Here is an 18,867-nt window from a genome sequence, read left to right as displayed (position 1 = left end):
AGGGAGGGAGGGAGGGAGGGAGAGGGAGAGGGAGAGGGTTGCCCTGGGAAGGCTAACTTCCTCCCCCTCCTGCACCGAAACCTCAGCAGCGATGTCTTCTCGGCTCATTAAGGGTCATTAGATGAGTCATTTAGGGAATCCGTTCAAAGAGTCACATGCTTCCTTTTTGCCCATGTCCCGCAGGTGTTCAAAGGAATCCGTGGACACTGTTTTGATGAAACATTCAGTATCAATGAATCACAGACCCTGCTGCCTGCTGGTTGTTATTATTATCTGTGTTTGGCAGCGTCTTCCAGAATAAATGATTTTCCTCACCGCTGTTATTTTTAGTTAACGCTGTTCAGGCTCAGTTAGATGAACTCAGGACTCCTTCAGGGAAGTCTGCTTGAAGTCTTTATGTCATGTGACTTTTTTCTTTTTTTTTCTCAGTGGACTTTAAAAATCAAAAAGAAGAGAATTTGAGGTCGTTTACATCGTGGACCTATTATTTAGAGCGTCCTGGTGTATGAAATGTCATGGCTTGTGTTCTGGATGTGCCGTGTGCTCTTTGGGTCCTTTCTGAGAGCGGTTTGCTTCATGACGCCATAAAAACTGAAACTGAACTTGCAAGTCAAGTCAGGAGAAGTCAGGCAGGTTTTCTTGCCCACCTCACCCGTGTGTGAAAATGTTTTCGCTCTGCGCTCAGCCTGGGGAGGGGTTTTCTCAACACTTTTCGAGTCCCGACACGACCCAAAAAAACAACAAAAAAACACTACAAAACAGTGAGCTCGTCAGCCTCAACTGTGGTCCAGCTCCAGGGATAGAAGAAGAAGTGTGTGTGTGTGTGTGTGTGTGTGTGTGTGTGTGTGTGTGTGTGTGTGTGTGTGTGTGTGTGTGTGTGTGTGTGTGTGTGTGTGTGTGTGTGTGTGTGTGTGTGTGTGTGTGAGGATGCATGAGATACTCAAACGCCTAAAAAGCACCGTGTTGTTGGAGCAAAGGAAGAAGCAAAGTTTGAAATTGACATTGTTTTGGATATTTCATAAGCGATTACACCACATGTGAAGTAATGTAGTATTGGTAGTAGTCTGCAAGCTCACACTTGTCTAGTGTGTTGTTTTTTTGTTTTTTTTCTTCAGTTGCTCAGAATAGAGATGACTGCAGGGTTTCCCTCTGCTGTTTGACAGATTTCAGGAGCGGGACAATGACGTGACAGAGAATCTATTTGAATTAACAGCGATTGCCTTTTTTTTTTAATAATAGTTCCTGAAAATCAAAAGGATCATAGCAAATTCAACTGAATATTTGCGTGCGCTGGGTTTACTTTTAATGTGTAATCGCACAATACGACAATCTGTTGTTTCTGCAAAATAGAGCAAAAAAAAAAAAAAAAAGTCTCACTCTGGCGCCATTTATTTAACTGAAATTCTACTTTATGTCAGACTCCTGATCCAAATCTTAACGTTTTTTTGTTAACAAACCGTATTAAATTATCAACAGTAGATGCGTTATGCGAGTCCAGAAGTCGCTTCCTGCAAAGTTAGTGCTGCAGGACTCTAAAACTTAAAAATGGCAGCCGATGAATAACACACGCATGCTAAGATACTATTTACAGTAAGTGTGCGCCAACGGAGTTTTGTCACAAATATACAGAGTGATATATCTGAGCCATGAAGTTAAAACCTGTACCCTTTTTCTTTGCCTTTCCCTAGAATGCCCTTTGACCCCAGATACGCCCAACAGCGAGGCGAGGATGTGCACCAGCAGCAGCCGCCTGGCCGCCCTGAAGAGACAGAACGACATCGAGCTCAAAGTCAAGCAGGGAGCGGAGAACATGATTCTCATGTACTCCAACGGGCCGTCCAAGGTGAGACTCGCTGTAAAGCAGACGCCCCGTTTAAGCTGTGTTGAGGATGATTGCGGCTCATTCAAGCTGGGGTCTTACGTCTGTAGTTAATGTATTTTGGCAGTAGCACCGTTGTACTCGCTAAGTACTTTTGGCAAACATTGTGACGTCGCCACTAAAATGAAATAGGAAATAGAAACACGAGCAGTCAGACAATCGTAAAGGTTTTATACAGACCCTAACGCTGGCCACACGAGAGAGACAATGAGGCCGAGTAGTAAAATTAACGTCCTAACTAATGTAAAAGTCCTTCTGTTTACAGTCACAGTTTACGAATAAACCGCCACACAAAGTTCCGTGATCCGGGCCAAAGTTTGCCGGCCCCGCCCCCTCAAATTTGTGTGATATCTTTCCTCTTGTTTGAACTGATTTCTTTCAAGGGCCTAAAAATAATAATAATAATAATAAAGGAAAAGATATTATTATAACAAGAAATCCTTGTTATAATAATCCTTAAAATAGATTTTAATACGTGTATCATAACTGATCGTGGCCAAAACTATGAAAACAAGACTTGAATTTGCATCACAAGGGGTGTAAACAACAACAGCAGCAGCAGCAAAAACAATTCTCTGGGCCGACATCCATCAATCATGCTTTCATCCATCTTTTTTTTTTTCTTCTGCTGCATCAGACAGCCAGCAGTAGGCTGGGCGGTGGAGTAGCCTGAGGTCCCAGCTGGGTTAGCTTAGCTTCCATCTCGGCGGCGTTTGGTCCGGCTGGTCCGTCTGGTCGGTCGGTCGGTCTCCACCCTTCCTTTTCAGATGTTGATGAATGTATTCTGTCATCTGACATTAGTGATAAACATTAAAAAAAATATATATGACAGAAATGTAGCAAAATCCTTAGGAGCTTACATGCGCTCCTGGTAATCACAATGCTTATTTATTTAGTCATTATAAGAGCCTTAGTATATTAAAAGGCTCAATCCATTTTTTTTTTTTTTTTTTTTGAGAAGCAGTCTGCAGGTGGTAGGATGATCCATGTTGGGTTTTGCTTGCACAGCGTCGCTGTCGGGGAGGAGGAAACCCGAGAAGGCGCTGACACATCCTGCGTGTCGTCTGCACTGCTGTTTGTTCACAAAGCTCTCTGTGGCTCCTCTAATGCGCCGCGGAGTGAGGAGAAGCTATCATTTAGCACCGGGGGGGGGGGGGGGGGGGGGAGAGGCTTGTGTGTCGGTTACCAGAACGGACGACAACAGCTGGAGCACCGAGAGCCGCTCATCCCGGCTCCTGTGTGTCCGTCTCGGGAGTAATTGAAGCCACTGTTGTAGTAGACGGTTTAGTGTCGTGTAGGGTTTCAGTAGTGAGTCTCTACTTAGCCGGTGATGTAATGTAAAAAGTACGAATCCTTTTTTTTTTTTTTAAAGGGATAGTTTGACACTTGTGGAAATACTTTTTTGATTCTCTTTCTCGGCGAGAAGCCCGGCTCCGTCCAAATGTAACAAGATCCGCACCGTGCTCTCATAACTGTAACCGTCCTGTAATGGAAATGTGTGTGAATATCTGCCCAGTTTTACATTACAACAAGAACAATTTTGGAAAGACTATAAACGTGACGACGTCTTAACTTCATGTCGTATTTTATTTTAGCCAGACGCAAGTCCTTGTTGTCTGGATGTTGTGTTCATGTGAGTATTGTTTGCGTCGGGGTGTGTAACTGTCACATGATCCCCACTGTCTGGAAGGAGCCTCTGTCTGACTCGGGGGGGGTCGCTTACAAAAACACTCTGACCTCCCCCGAGTCAGACGGACGGACGGACGGACGGACAGACAGAGGCACCTTCCAGATGGAAATAGTCCTGTCCTGATGTCAGAGAGGAAATGCCTGCTGGACAGAGGTCTTTCCTGAACGTGCAGCGCCGCCGCCGTCAACAACCAGGATTTAAACTTCAGAGGAATTCGGGGTGGAGTTTGCTTACACCACTGTGTGTTTGTGTGTGTGTGTGTGTGTGTGTGTGTGTGTGTGTGTGTGTGTGTGTGTGTGTGTGTGTGTGTGTGTGTGTAATGGCACATATGACACAAAATGAGATCCCACTTTCTTTCTTTTTTTTTTTTAATGATTAAGATTTTCCATGTGGTCACTCGTTCTTTTTGGCTCCAATTAAGGGCATGAACCGGCGTCCTGGCTGTTTGTGTTACGTGCTCACAACATCAGAACACAATAAGTGGTGAGGGATGGTGTGCTGTTAGGGTCCTCTGTAAAGTCCTGACATCCAGTTATTTTAGGGAAGACAAAAGCTTCCAGTCTTTCATTCATGCATTAATGTATAACAACGTGTGTTGTTTTTATCTTGTGATATTCCCCCCCACCAACGGACAGTTTAAATTCAATTTTTTTTCTTCTTCTTAGGATCGTAAGTTGCTAGCGACCGCCCAGCAGATGCTCCAGGACAGCAAGACGAAGATAGAGTTCATCCGGATGCAGATCCTCAAGGCCAGCCAGGCCAGCGAGCTGAGCTTCGAGAACAACGACGTGATGGGTGAGCAAACGCCCCTCGAGAGCTCACACAAGGTCCTCCGAACAATTACGTCCAAATGAAAGACTCGTTTCCTTCCTTGTCCTCCAGACAAGCCCATCATCAGCCCGCTGGACCTTCGGGTGGAGGAGCTGTGTCACCACGCCAAGATAGAGTCCGCCGTGGCAGAGGGAGCCAAGAACGTCATGAAGCTCCTGGGCTCGGGGAAAGTCACGGAGAAGAAAGCCCATTCGGAGGTAGATGTTTGTGTTCATGTCCATTTTAAAATTACGAATACGATTCCACTTTCATGGCCTGTCAATGAAACTGATCCGCTCTATTAAAGTAGAACGGACCTTGTAATTGATGTTTCCATCTCTTTCTATCCTTCTCCATTTCCTTTCCTCCCACCCTCCTTTGCTTCCTTTTGTACTTCCTTCCCTCCTTCCTTCCCTCCTTCCTCTCTCCAGGCCCAGGCTCGTTTCAACGAGTCCAGTCAAAAGCTCGACCTCCTGCGGTATTCCTTGGAGCAGCGCCTCAACGAGTTGCCTAAGAACCACCCTCGCAGCAGCAGCATCGTGGAGGAGCTGTCCCTGCTGTCCTCGCCGGTCCTCAGCCCCAGATCCAGCCTCATCTCCACGCAGAACCAGTACAGCACCGTGACCAAGCCCGCTGCACTCACAGGTAACTGGACCGGATAATGATGGTTATTGGTAGCACGATGATCATTTGAGGTCATTTACACTTTCGATATACCGGCATCATCCTATTGTTCTTAACCACCAAACAATACAAAATGTTCAAGTGTGGGTATTGGAACTTGGCAGGTGTATTAGTTTTAATATAATTATTATTCTTGCATACTTCCTTCAGTCACACAACAATCTGTTAAAGCTTGTTGGACAGCGAGAGATTCATCAGTTAATCTTGATCGTCTTTTGTAGGATTCAGTTTCTATGAATTCTGACATTTTTTTTAAAGAACTAAGTTGGGTATAAATGTCTTACTCTGCTGTCTTGACGTCCATTTTTTTCCTTTGATTTATCGAGACAACATACGATACGATCGCTCCCATTTTCCGGGTGAAGGTCTCCCTCTTATTACTTGAAGGAAAAAGTTACTTTTTCCCTTTTATTACGCCCTTTCATTATTTCGGGGGCTTCTGTTTGACACCACCTGTTAGTTATCGACCAGTTAGTAGATTTACAGACACGGCTCACCTCTCGTTACTACGTCTCCTGTTATTATTATTACCCAAAGAACAAACCTTCACCTGATACATTTTGAAAACACTTTCAAATACATCGACCAGTTCAAAATAGGATAACTGTGAACCAGACGGATTGCGTGCTACAGGTCTGTGTATCTTCCCACCTCACTTCCAGGCACGTTAGACGTCAGGCTCATGGGCTGTCAGGACCTTCTGGAAAACGTCCCCGGTCGCTCCAAAGCCGCGTCTGTCCCGCTGCCCGGCTGGAGCCCCAGCGAGACGCGCTCGTCCTTCATCAGCCGAGCCAACCGAAACCGCGGCGTGAGCTCACGGAACCTGACGAAGAGCGAGGAGCTCTCTAGTGAGTAGACCTCTAAACGCTGTCTGGAAGATGAAACGATTTGAAAAGTGCTTCTGAGACACAACCTCGGCTGTACTGCCAACCGAATCGCAGTCACAATCGGGGGGGCATTGTTAATACATCAGTACTTAATAAATAACGTGTGAATGTGTCCTCAGATGAGATCAGCGCAGTGTTGAAGCTGGACAACACGGTAGTCGGCCAAACGAGCTGGAGGTCGGTCAGTAACCAGGCCTGGGACCAGAAGTTTACATTGGAGCTGGACCGGGTAACTCACACACACACACACACACACACACACACACACACACACACACACACACACACACACACACACACACACACACACACACACACACACACACACACACACACACACACACACACACACACACACACACACACACACTTCTGCCCTTGACCCTCGTCTGTGTTGTTGACTTAGTGTTGTGTTTGAACAACACATTCAGTGTGTTTCACATCAGTTCTATATATGTGTGTGTGTGTGTGTGTGTGTGTGTGTGTGTGTGTGTGTGTGTGTGTGTGTGTGTGTGTGTGTGTGTGTGTGTGTGTGTGTGTGTGTGTGTGTGTGTGTGTGTGTGTGTCTCTGTCCTGTAGTCTCGTGAGCTGGAGATCTCGGTGTATTGGCGTGACTGGCGTTCGCTCTGCGCTGTCAAGTTCCTGCGACTGGAGGACTTCCTGGACAACCAGCGTCATGGGATGTGTCTGTACCTGGAGCCACAGGGGATGCTGTTTGCTGAGGTGCTGACAAACTCACAAACACACACCGACTATTATGTGTGTGTGTGTGTGTGTGTGTGTGTGTGTGTCTATAATGGAAGTGTTTCCTACTGCCCATGCAGTTGTACTAGCTTTCTGTGTTGTCTACATTTTTTTTATTTCTCTTGTACAGGTGACATTTTTCAATCCGGTCATTGAGAGACGACCAAAGTTGCAAAGACAAAAGAAGATTTTCTCGAAGCAGCAAAGTGAGTCATCGTTCAACATGACCTCACACTTATTCAAGGTGTTCTTTTTGTGATTCTCAGACACGGAAACCTGTAAATTTCCGGGGAAAAGGAGAGATTACTTTTGTGATGTTGACCCGCGTTCCTCGTTGTTCTCCATCCGTTTCTCACGGTCCTTTTTTTTTTTTACAAACGTCATCCCCTCTTTGCTCTTTGTCTCACCTGCCTCTTCGTTGTCAGGTAAAACCTTCCTGCGAGCCCCTCAGATGAACATCAACATCGCCACGTGGGGCCGCCTGGTGAGGAGAGCCATACCGACCGTCAGCACCAACTCCTTCAGCCCGCAGGCGGCTGAGACCGGGACCAGCAGCCTGCCTGGTTCTCCCACACCCTGCAGGTACTAAGACACACGTACCCGTACGTACGCACGTCAACGGCTATTCGAGAGCAATCCACAACTCGCGCTAAAATGTGTCGCGTACCTCTGCCGGTTCACAGCGACCCGCTGGTGACCAAGCTGGACTTTGACAAAGAGCCCACCCCGGGACCCAAACACTACCCAGCACCCGACGACAACCGAGAACCGCTGGTGCAGGATAAGATGCCCGACAAAGAGGAGGTACAGGTACAGTGATTTCATTTAAAAAAAAAAAAAAAAAAAATGTTCTCCATTATTAATGTGTCCCTGCAGATGAATGGAGTCATGCAATATCTTAGTATATAGTGATTGTCAAAGCATATCTGTGATTATTACTATGAAGACGCAACAGATGCAACTATTATTTTCCAGTAATAAATCGCTCTTCCATCATTTCTGGTTGACCTGTCGTCACCGCTTTGTGTTCCCTCTCTGCAGGATGCGCTCGCCTCCTTTGACTTCTTGAACAAGAGGAACAGCATGGCGGTGAAGCCGGACCTGGACGGATTGGTGGAGCAGGAGATGCAGCATCCGGACCTGGAGCTCATTGCCATCCAGAAAGACTCTGAGATAAGGTGGGAGGAAAAGCTTCAAGTACATTTCAAAAATGAAGAAGAAGAACATCTTGATATGCTATTTGAGCAGGGTGTGTCACCGTTATTGCTTTTGCCGTTTCACTTTTTGACACCCGTCTGCTCAGTCCTACTGTTCTGATGGGGCTGAAATAGTGACATGGGTGTTAACACTGCCCCCTGGCTTTGAGTTTAACTGTCATCTCTTAATTCACAATGGACACTAATATAAACGCTGATTCCGTTCCAGGGAAGAAGATCAGTTCCACTTCAGTCTCCAAGACTTCAAATGCGTGGCGGTCCTCGGACGTGGTCACTTTGGAAAGGTACGTTTCGTTCGATCAGCCTACAGAACAGGCGACGCGAATCCTCACCTTTTTCAGACGCTGTAACTTTCCTCTGTCCCCCCCCCTCCTCCTCCTCCTCCTCCTCCTCCTCCTCCTCCTCCTCCTCCTCCTCCTCCTCCTCCTCAGGTGTTGTTAGCAGAATACAAAAGCACGGGTGAGATGTTTGCCATCAAAGCGCTGAAGAAAGGAGACATTGTGGCTCGCGATGAGGTGGACAGGTACATGTTTGTTTTTTTTGTTTTTTTTTAAAGTTCTCCTCAGCCAAATACACTGCAAGGCTGCAGGAAGCGCTGCTGTAACTCTCCCTCCTCCTCCTCCTCCTCCTCCTCCTCTCTTTTGCCAGTCTGATGTGCGAGAAGAGGATTTTCGAAACGGTGAACAGCGTCCGCCACCCGTTCCTGGTCAACCTGTTCGCGTGTTTCCAGACGCAGGAGCACGTTTGTTTTGTCATGGAGTACGCGGCGGGGGGCGACCTGATGATGCACATCCACGCTGACGTTTTCTCCGAGCCCCGGGCCATGTGAGTGCCCCCCAACAAAACGCCTCGATTTGGAATCCTCAGTGTGTGATACTTGTAATCTAATAAATACTGGCTGGTTTTGTTTCTGTTGCAGATTTTACGCAGCCTGCGTCGTATTGGGATTACAGTTCTTACATGACCATAAGATTGTGTACAGGTAAGCAGTTTGAGTGACGTCATTCAATTTAGTCCCACATCTGGCGGGAGCATGAAGTCCTCAACACATCTTCTTTTTTTCTTTTTTAATTTGCAGAGATTTGAAGCTGGATAACCTGCTCCTGGACACAGAGGGCTATGTAAAGATTGCTGACTTTGGGCTTTGCAAAGAAGGTGAAATGGAGAACCACATTATACTGAAGGCTTTTTTTTTTTTTTTTTTTACATATTCAGTTATGGATGAATAAGAGAGGCGGTGACAGTTTTTAGAACATTGTGTCGTTATTAAACGCCGCCTGTGTTCCTTTCCAGGAATGGGTTTCAAGGACCGCACCAGCACGTTTTGTGGCACGCCGGAGTTTCTAGCTCCTGAGGTTTTGACCGAGACGTCGTACACTCGCGCCGTGGACTGGTGGGGGCTGGGCGTCCTCATCTTTGAGATGCTGGTTGGGGAGGTGATTAATGATCTGTAATGTAACAGACATTCAGTAACCTTGCGTCGCTGCATATTGTGATTCATGCTGAATGTCAGGGAGTCGTATTCGGCAGCCAGTTGTCACGTCTTCCTATTTTTAATTTTTGTCTTTTTTCTTTTCTTTTTTTTGTCCAGTCGCCCTTCCCCGGTGACGATGAGGAGGAGGTGTTTGACAGCATCGTCAACGATGAAGTCCGCTACCCACGATTCCTCTCGACCGAGGCCATCTCCATCATGAGGAGGGTGTGTAGTGATGCTCTGACAAGGAAGGAAGGAGTCGGTCTTATGTGATCGAATGAACTGAGATTATATCCACTGTGTGTGTGTGTGTGTGTGTGTGTGTGTGTGTGTGTGTGTGTGTGTGTGTGTGTGTGTGTGTGTGTGTGTGTGTGTGTGTGTGTGTGTGTGTGTGTGTGTGTGTGTGTGTGTGTGTGTGTGTGTCTGGTAGTGTATCCGTTTTTAACATTAACTCTATATCTGCTTCTCCTTGCGCTCAGCTTTTGAGAAGGAATCCAGAAAGACGACTGGGAGCAGGAGACAAGGACGCAGAGGAGGTTAAGAAACATCTATTCTTCAGGGTAAGAAACCAAAACACCATCTTGCAACGATCCACTTTGTGATGAACAAATAAATGAAGCGTCTTTTTAACGTGACCCTCTGTCGGCAGAACATGGATTGGAACGGACTATTGGCCAAGAAGGTGAAGCCGCCGTTCGTGCCGACTATTCACGACGCCAACGACGTCAGCAATTTCGACGATGAATTTACCTCAGAGGCTCCGATCTTAACCCCGCCCAGGGAACCCCGACCGCTGAACTCCGACGAGCAGAACATGTTCTCTGACTTTGATTACATCGCCGACTGGTGTTAGCTTCCCGTCTACACACACACACACACACACACACACACACACACACACACACACACACACACACACACACACACACACACACTGTGAACCAACCAACAACAGCAATGACTGTAGCTCACATACTTTTTTTTTTTTTTTAAACTTTCCTCATCCTTGCCCAGAATGTTGAGGAGGGAGCATCGAGCACGGCGGCTCCCCGAAGCCTTTCGGGCAAAACTTTGTGCCATTTGAGAAGAAAAGTCCAGACGCCTCCAGAGGACCCCCACTTATTTTTTAATCCACATGAAGAACGTTTTTTTTAAAGAAAAAGAAAACAAATGAAACTCTGTCGTTGGAGAGTGAACGAGGAGGAATGCGTTGTCCTCCTGCACACTTTGTTGTCGTGTCCATTGTCTGACCACTGAGAATGTTTTTCATATGAACTCCGAGGAGACGGCAACATCACAATCATGTTATTCAGTGTCACTGTCCTCAGCTTCTTCTTCTTTTTTGGATCTGTACAGATTATATTCAGTCGTATATATATTTTATTTTTGTGTGTTTTCCTTTCTGTATTTGCAAAGCCCTCGCCACAGTTTAAGGACATTTAATCTCACTGTACATTTTTTGAAGTGCTCAAAGCATTCTCACTGAGCGGTCAACTACAGACATCCTGACTACTACTGCTGCTGCTGCTGCTTCTCGACTTGAAATCAAAGGAAGGGTCTTCACCCTAGAGACCCGATCTTTGTCCACAATCTGTTTTGCTTCCAGGTCTGCATAATCACCCACATAGTAGTAATAATAATACTCTGAGTATAAAACAGTAGTCCATCTAGTGTTAAATGAAACACATAACTGATGTTGGAAATTTGATCGTTTAAAATGCCTGTTGGCCAGAAGAAATATTGCTAAATATTTAATATTCCCGTCTGTCTGATGCCCTCTAGTGGCTCTGTAGGTTTTCAGTTGACCTCGGTTCTAAAGATCTTAAGTGCCACTTTGTTTTGCCGTATCTTTTGGAGCAATAAAATCAAACCTAAAGTTAATTATTTTAGAGCCAAGTTCAGTTGGATGTCAATTGTTTCCTTTGAACATCTGGTTGTGGTGAACCTGAAAAGCATTGTTCTTGTTTTCTCAAAGTGAAACCAGCGTTTTGCAGTTAAAAGCTATCGAAACCAAATTCCTCCTGACCGTCTTGAAGCAGCAGACTAAACCCTTGTGGTAAAAAAAAAAAAAGAAAAGTGATTGATGGACTGACGAGAAGCAAAGATGTGTTGTGCAGAAATCCATAAAAGTGCTGAGCTGTTATTTGGGAACCTATGAAACTCAGCTATTCCAGGTTTGTCAGAATGTCACTTAAATGCTTCCCAGGCTGTTCTGTGATCAGTTCCATTTTCCAATCCCGGTTGCAGAGGAACCAGCTGATGACTTTCTGTCCATTTGCATGTTGAACATAAAGTGACTCAAATGTTGGAGAGCTGTTGATATGAATCACTACAGGGGAGGGCAGGGTATATTATATATACATACTGTATGTACACAAGCTGAAAGCACTAATTTTATCAATAGTTTTTAATTATCTACATTTGTTAATGATGAAAATAGATTGTACAAAGTTTGTTTTTTTTATTCTTTGCTTGTGCATGTTGTTGCCAGAACAGAAGACTTTATAGATGGTACACAAATACTCAAAAGTCACAACTGTTGCAGATCACCGGTGTAAAAAAACAAAACAAAAAAGGCATTTCTGCAGCTGTTGCCCATCATAAATGCACAAATTAAACATTTGTAATAGTGGGTTTGCTTCCGTTTGTGCCCGTCCATGAATACGCCCTCGTGGTTTGAAGTGTTTCAGCGAAGGACCAGAGAAGTAAAACAGGTTTAATGTAAACAAAATGTTTAATGTTATTCAAACCATGAGCTCATTATCATGCTTTAATGAAAATCTTTTATTTATTTATTTTTTTAAATTACTTAGAACAATTCAAACTAACAAAATAGAACCAGGTCATTTTTTTCTACAAAAAAAACCAAAACAAAAGTATTATGTATACAGTATGAAACCAGCCTAAAATTGCAAGCATCGATTACATTTTCCAACTTGGACATATATACATGATTCAGTATATACACTCAAATGAAATACTGTAAAGAACAGTCTGCAAGCAGTTTGTTTAAGCACTGGAATGTGTCTGTTTTTTATTCCTGTGAGGACGCCTCGACGAAAGGCAAGAAGTCTGAGGAGGGACAAGGGAAATGATTTTTTTTTTTTAAAAGAAAGAATACAATCCTGTAAGTACGGCAGAAAAAAAAAAACGTCGTCGCTGGTTACGGAGCGTCGTCTTCACAGTTGGGGCAGCTTGTCGACGGGCGTGTCGAATTTGAAGTCTGGAGGGAAGAGTTCTGCGGCGCGTGGGTAGATGAGTCGGTACGACTGTCTGATCGTAACGTCTGCAACACCGGCGATGTCCCCGATTTCTGTGGACACATCGAAGACCAGCTTCAACCTTTCAATCTGAAAAACCTATACAGCCAAAACGACTTCCAAAGACATCACCCCCCCCCCTCTCTCTGGTCTCAACAGCATTATCAGAGCACTCACCCTTCTGGGTCTTCTTCTCTGCAGAGGCCTGGGACGCCATGTAGATGGCGGCTGCAGCCACTGAGATGGGGCTCCTGCCGGGCACCAGGTCGAGCTCCACGGCCTTCCTGGCAATGAAGGTGGCCGCCATCTGCACCTGCTTGGGCAGACCCAGGTTTGAGCAGAAACGGGACATGAAGTCTCCGGTGGTGATGAGGTCCACGCTGGTCTCCAGCGCCTTCAGGATCAGCTTGAAGCACCTGCCGATCTCCTTCTTGGAGATCCGGGAGACGGCACAGATCTCTGTGTGGGGAGGTCACAGAAATATCTTTACAGGCATTTCTTTCTATGTGGAATCTCCACTGAACAACATATTAACATTAGAGAAGAGAAAGTAATATGACAGCTAGCTTCATAAAATAAAAGTGTTTATTGTGACCTTTGAATGTTCTCGGTACGCCTTCTTGTCTGCAGGCGATGTAGAGACAGGCCGAGGCGATGGCATCGTTGGCTCGGCCCTTCAGGCTCTTCTGTTCATAGACCTGCTTGAATAAGTTGTTTGTTCTGTCCTGCAGAGCAAAAAAAACCCATCATTTACAGAAAAATAATTATTCGGCGACATCAAGATGGCTGCCTCGCCGTGTTGGTGCGCATCGTTTTGTGTTGTTTATTCTGCTTTTTGCACTGTGTTGATTGTTTAATGTTATGCATCCTTGTATGAGCAACATACCGCGGCAGTAAACGGTTCTGATTCTGATTCTTTATGGATAATCTTTCCAAAAACACATTGCAGAATCAGATTTCCTTTTCCTTTTTTTCTTTTTTAAACTTACGATGATGTTCCTCGGCAGGTTGATGCGATCTGCCATGGTGCTGATTTCTTTGAAGGCGTTGAGCATCGCCCGGTCAGAGCTGCTCATGGTCCGCCGGTTCTGGTACTTGGAGTTACCGAATTCGTCAAAACTAGCTGCGCCGGTTCCCTGTGGTGGAAACGGTGGATCAGTAACGCTCACCGACGCCATGTTAACTTTGAGGAACACGTTCACTGTGTGACCCAAACTCACCACTAAAATCGGAACCAGATAATATTAATATAAAAGCAGAAAATGCTGATATAATTATCAAAACGTTCGCTGTACATCTGAACCCGGTAGTCCAAAAACATTTACTCCACTGGATTAAATATCTTATGAAGAACTTGCAATCATTTGAACGGCAGCTTCTTGAAACAGCTGCAGTTTAAACCGGACCACAAACACCACGGCTCATCAACAACAACAACAACAACGGGCTCCTCACCTTGCTGATCATGGTGGTGAGGTCGCCCCCGTTGAGCAGCGGGTTCTGGGCGTCTCCCACTCGGGATGGATCTTTGAGGGCTTTCTCATTGGAAAACGTTCTCCACTCTGAGCCGACGTCGATAACACGGTCACCTGAGGACAAATAGTATGACAATTATAAATAAATGAAACCCAATAAAGATCAACTTCTTAAACGTTCATTGTAGTTGTAGTTTGTTTTTTTTTTAGCACCGACACAAGAAACCAAAATGTAGCTCGTTCTTCTCCTAGGGACTACATCTTCACTTTCGACAATACCGTTAAAAGCAGACAGTTTCCTTCTGTTAGTCGATGACGAAAACGAGAAGTGAAACTCAGCGACAAATCACGGTGGTTTGATTCATGTGATTAACCTGCACATACCAACTAAACACATTTCCTGTGTTCTTCCGTCTGTCTGTATTAAATCCCTCTGGAATAATTAACCAGAAGATGGTGACATATTCAGCACTAAGTCCCTCGTGAGAACACACCTTCAGAGACTCAAATACTGTAAATATTGTTTCAATCCTTCCGTACTGTATTTCATCAGCTCATCCACAGCCCTGTAACTTTTACTACTATACAGTATAGTATTCTATCTGACGTTCTACACATCCTCCCTCTCTTCTTTCTCATTGTGGTTGTTGTGAGGCAGAACTAGATCATAAAATAGGATCGTAACAAATGTTCAGTCATTCAACTGCATGTTCAAAAGGATGACGGGTGTGACAAAGACGGACATATAACCACGTTATGCCTGTTCTTTGAACGGTGTAGCCGAGCCGGGGATTAGATTTCTGATATTTTAATCCTGTTAGGCTTTTCTTTTTTTCTTTTTTTTTTATACCATACATAACTCTCTTAACATCTCGAGGCAAAGTGACGTTCATCTCCTGAGAGGACAGCCACAGCTATAGCAGCAGGAACAGAAGGTCCTTCAGCTGGCGTCTCTCGCGTCCCACCTGACCCGGTGTCTGCTCCCAGGGCTCGTTAGAGGAGTGCCGTGGGTTCCCTACAGCTTTGTCTCACCATCTGCATCACATGTTGAACGGACTTTTTTTTCCTTCATACACTTTATATCGATGCTTTTCGCACTGAACCAGCCTTTGTCCACTATTTCCTAGAGTAGGTGGATCTTTATTGCGTTCGTAACGTCTCTCCATCACTTGCTTTTCCTCTCATCTGCAACGCCTCGGGTAAATTACTCTTTAACTGGTGTTTGGCTTTTTATTCTCTGGTGAAAAATTTATATCGTATTGGAAATTGAAACAGGCATATCGGATGATCGGAATACCACCCAGCACTAGTTCAAACACTGAAAGCTCTACAATACAGTAAAGGTGCCCTATAATCGTAGTGTATACTGACCTACTACAAGGCCGCATTCAGGACAGATCATGTCCCCTGCTCTGTAGTCCTCCACCAGTATGGCATCAGGGTGGTTGGGACACTGAACTCTTGGAAGGGTCAGGCCATCTCTGCTACAAAAGCAGAACAGTTAAGTGATCAATCAGCTCAAATGGACAGAAAAAGATGGAAAAAAAGGGAGGAAAATGAAGGCAGATCGACACGGGTGTGAGGTAAAAGGTCAGATGACCAAGTCTCATCTGAAAGAGCTGGAAATAATATGAAGATTTAAAGTGCCAGCAGAGTAGGACTTGTAAACACCACAGGGAGGAAGATCTATATACATAATGTTACATTTAGCACTTTAATTTCTTCCTGTTGTTGTTGATTAGAAATACCCGGGGAAAGCAGACTGAAAGCTCCAAACTGCCTGAACCTGGCTAATGTCAATATGTAACGTAAAACATGATCAAAGACTAACAGGTCATATTAGTATTAATCCAGGATGAACTGAGTCAACAACAGTTCGATAACAACCTGAAGGCAAAGCCTAACAGCAGCCCGTAGTTAAGAAGCATCACAGTCTTAATTAGGGCTGAAACTAACAATTATATTCATTATTGATTAATCTGCGAATTGTTTTCTCAATTGTTTTGTGTATAAAAAAGCAAAAAAAAAATCTCAGTAACTAAATTGTCGTCTTTAAAATGCCCAAGATATTAAAGCTGGAGTCAAAGAATATTTGGGTTTAAATTTGTAAATAACTTTTTAGAATCAGAACCGTTTATTGCCAAGTACGTTACACACACAAGGAACTAGACTTGGTAAATGGTGCATAACAATAAACAATAAACAGTGCGACAATCGAGGCATAATTTAGAAATAAAAAAATTATCAAATTTACAATAAAAAATGGTAAACAAACAGATAACAGTACGTTAAAACAAGTATATTATAAAAGTGGCATGTGCATTTTTATATAGAAAGGATGTGCAAAAACTAGTAAAATATATTATATATGTAAATAGCAGATTTATCTACTAATCGTGTTAGGTATAATCTTATAAATAACAATGTTTACGTTGAACCCCTAACTAGCTAACTACCCCCACACGTCACGATGATGTGTGGAAAGCACAACAGATGATCTAAAGGGCGTGATATCAGAGGCACTACGACATAATTATGCATCTAAACTTTCCACTTTCTACTTTGAATTTACATATTGATAAAAATCCAGACGAACTTGTTTTGTTTTTTATTCCTGTAAATAGACCGCTAGCTTCAAAGCGAGTGCAACGCGTCATGAAGGCGTATGTTCTTCAAACTACTCTGACGTTAGCATGACCGTTACCTGTTGTTAGCCGTAAAAAGAGCTAAAGTGGCGAAAAAACAAGCCGCGAAGCGACGAAAAACAAGCCGCGAAGCGACGTTAACGTGATAATCAACGGAAGGTATTGAGCACCAGTCGAGCGGTGAGATAATGTAACGGCGATACAGAGAGTGACTTCTGGCAACATCTAACCGCTGGGCAGCTAATTTGGCTAACGATAGCAAAGCAGCAGTTCCCGAGCAAAATACAACTCACACCTACCGCTGACAGTAGGAATAAAGACGTAGTAAAATGTGTCATGTCTGACTCGATAACGTTTACAAATGTACATTCTGAGAGCCCACACGAAGAAGGAAGCGGGGAAGATTTGGTTAACGTAGCTACGCACCGGCTTGTCGACGCCATGTTGCTCCTCACTCCGCCTGTGTGTCGAAGAAACAATCGAATGCGCCACCTCTACTTATAACATTTTGTGATCACATGACCGTTGGAGTATGGCGAGCCGTAAGGCTCAAACTAGTCGAAACATCCTTCCGTTTGCATAACATGTTTTGTTTGTGAGAGAGAGAGAGAGAGAGAGAGAGAGAGAGAGAGAGAGAGAGAGAGAGAGAGAGAGAAAGAGAAAGAGAGAGAGAGAGAAAGAGAGAGATAGTTATTATATAGAGATATAGAGAGTTAAAAAGTAACAGAATTTACTAAGCACTTAGCACAAACCTTATTACACCACAATATTAGATTATATATATTTACATTCCCAGGCCTATATATATATATATATATATATATATATATATATATATGACTAACTAACTAACAACAGCAAGATTAATGCTTGCGTTTTTCATAACAAATGACCATTTAAAACGTCTGAACTGCCACAAGGAATATCTAAACTGTACTATCCTAAGAAGCCCGATGATGAAGAAAGGGCCTGTGACATTGATGTCTGAGAGTGCCAGCCTGTGTCTCTGACTCTGTACCAGTCTGTGACTGCTCCTCTGTACCATACTTCTCAGGCCTGTGAAGGAAACCACACAATGACACAAAGAGTCACTTGATTTGGTTAGGTTTTGGAACAGAATGACAAATCTACATCCGTCTGCAAATTGTATATTTAAAATAACTATCATATAAACAAGAATAACACATTACATGTGCAGCGACTAACATTTATTTCTAAAAATGTATTTCTTACGATTTTTGGGGGGAAAATTAAGTTAACTGGATGATTGTAATTCATTATCATTACCTAAGCAGTGTCAGTGTGCATCAGGACAACAGCAGGTGGAGCTAAATAACTGACTTATTACAGTGACAAGATTTCACGGACATATCATTTGGCACTGATCTCTCTCTCAGTGGTCCAACATACTGAAACGTATAACTATGGGATCAAACATGTTTGAATAGTAAAATGAGACTCAACCAACACGGATCTTTGTCAGATTTTGCTGAGTATTCAGCATCTGGGCAATGTCATCCGACGTCTGGCAAGTGTTGGCAGCTTGAAGTGATGTTGATGTCTGGGTCCAGTGCAAGTGATTCTGGCCTGGCGAAAACCAGCCGTCTCATCCCGACTGCAAACGATAAGCAACAGCCAAATGTATTCGTTTACAGCTTCTGATTTGTAAATAATGTGGGGAAAACGCGCGCATCACAAGCTATTCTATTTCTTTGACTACACTGTTGCAACTGATTTGTCTGAAGCGTCCCTGAGAAGCATTCACATATCTGAACTGGAAGGCCAACATCAACGCTGTGTACAAGAAGGGGATGAGTCGACTCTTTTTCTTGAGGAAACTTAGATCCTTCAACGTGTGCAGCAAGATGTTGGAGATGTTCTATCAGTCTGTTGTGGCCAGCAGTGCACTTCACTTTGCTGTAGTCTGCTGGGGGAGCAGCATTGGAGCCGGAGACACCAACAGACTTAATAAACTGGTTAAGAAGGCCGGCTCCATCATCGGCTGCAATGTCGAAACAGGTGGTGGAGAGGAGGACACTGAAGAAACTAAAAAAACCTCTGCACTACTGTTTATTTAGTTGATTTAATATTATTCTGTTATT

At 44.1% G+C, this 18,867-nt stretch overlaps 2 protein-coding genes across 4 annotated transcripts; one reads left to right on the top strand and one right to left on the bottom strand.

Moving 5' to 3' along the window:
* The first annotated feature begins 1,690 nt into the window (after positions 1 to 1,690).
* Positions 1,691 to 12,017, top strand: LOC137890745 (serine/threonine-protein kinase N2-like). Of its 2 annotated transcripts, none has more exons than XM_068734941.1 (20): positions 1,691 to 1,843; positions 4,235 to 4,364; positions 4,452 to 4,597; positions 4,811 to 5,024; positions 5,726 to 5,911; positions 6,070 to 6,179; positions 6,530 to 6,673; positions 6,825 to 6,900; positions 7,120 to 7,276; positions 7,378 to 7,498; positions 7,736 to 7,872; positions 8,120 to 8,195; positions 8,343 to 8,434; positions 8,560 to 8,736; positions 8,831 to 8,893; positions 8,990 to 9,066; positions 9,205 to 9,347; positions 9,503 to 9,610; positions 9,865 to 9,945; positions 10,035 to 12,017. In XM_068734941.1, the coding sequence occupies exons 1-20, from the start codon at positions 1,730 to 1,732 to the stop codon at positions 10,236 to 10,238; spliced, it is 2,556 nt and encodes an 851-aa protein (XP_068591042.1). In that variant the 5' UTR covers positions 1,691 to 1,729; the 3' UTR covers positions 10,239 to 12,017. The 2 variants fall into 2 exon arrangements, with proteins under 2 accessions (XP_068591042.1, XP_068591041.1); XM_068734940.1 differs by having other exon boundaries at positions 7,378 to 7,504.
* LOC137890747 (transcription initiation factor IIB) lies at positions 11,827 to 17,257 on the bottom strand. 2 transcript variants are annotated; one of them, XM_068734942.1, is made up of 7 exons: positions 17,192 to 17,257; positions 15,492 to 15,604; positions 14,101 to 14,234; positions 13,635 to 13,781; positions 13,241 to 13,370; positions 12,823 to 13,104; positions 11,827 to 12,698 (listed from the first exon to the last, which is right to left on the bottom strand). In XM_068734942.1, exons 1-7 carry the CDS (start codon positions 17,206 to 17,208, stop codon positions 12,565 to 12,567), a joined length of 957 nt encoding a protein of 318 aa, XP_068591043.1. In that variant the 5' UTR covers positions 17,209 to 17,257; the 3' UTR covers positions 11,827 to 12,564. The 2 variants fall into 2 exon arrangements, with proteins under 2 accessions (XP_068591043.1, XP_068591044.1); XM_068734943.1 differs by having other exon boundaries at positions 15,492 to 15,601; positions 17,192 to 17,238.
* Between the last annotated feature and the right edge of the window lie 1,610 nt (positions 17,258 to 18,867).

This window comes from Cebidichthys violaceus, unplaced genomic scaffold, assembly GCF_023349555.1.
Source record: "Cebidichthys violaceus isolate CVI_PGR_0920_01 unplaced genomic scaffold, fCebVio1.0.p SCAF_680, whole genome shotgun sequence".
In the NCBI taxonomy this organism is placed as follows: domain Eukaryota; kingdom Metazoa; phylum Chordata; class Actinopteri; order Perciformes; family Stichaeidae; genus Cebidichthys; species Cebidichthys violaceus.
The sequence above is the reverse complement of the archived record's forward strand: the minus strand, read 5'-3'. Positions and strand labels throughout refer to the sequence as shown.

What these genes read in the sequence shown, in the direction of transcription:
- LOC137890745 (XM_068734940.1), top strand. Translation starts at nt 1,730, where the DNA reads ATGTGCACCAGCAGCAGCCGCCTGGCCGCCCTGAAGAGACAGAACGAC. An exon ending in CGAGAACAACGACGTGATGG is followed by an intron (nt 4,365 to 4,451) that starts GTGAGCAAACGC and finishes CTTGTCCTCCAG; the next exon opens with ACAAGCCCATCATCAGCCCG. An exon ending in GGTTCTCCCACACCCTGCAG is followed by an intron (nt 7,277 to 7,377) that starts GTACTAAGACAC and finishes GCCGGTTCACAG; the next exon opens with CGACCCGCTGGTGACCAAGC.
- LOC137890747 (XM_068734942.1), bottom strand. An exon ending in ACCTGCCGAGGAACATCATC is followed by an intron (nt 13,371 to 13,634) that starts GTAAGTTTAAAA and finishes TTTGCTCTGCAG; the next exon opens with GACAGAACAAACAACTTATT. An exon ending in AGAGAAGAAGACCCAGAAGG is followed by an intron (nt 12,699 to 12,822) that starts GTGAGTGCTCTG and finishes ATGTGTCCACAG; the next exon opens with AAATCGGGGACATCGCCGGT.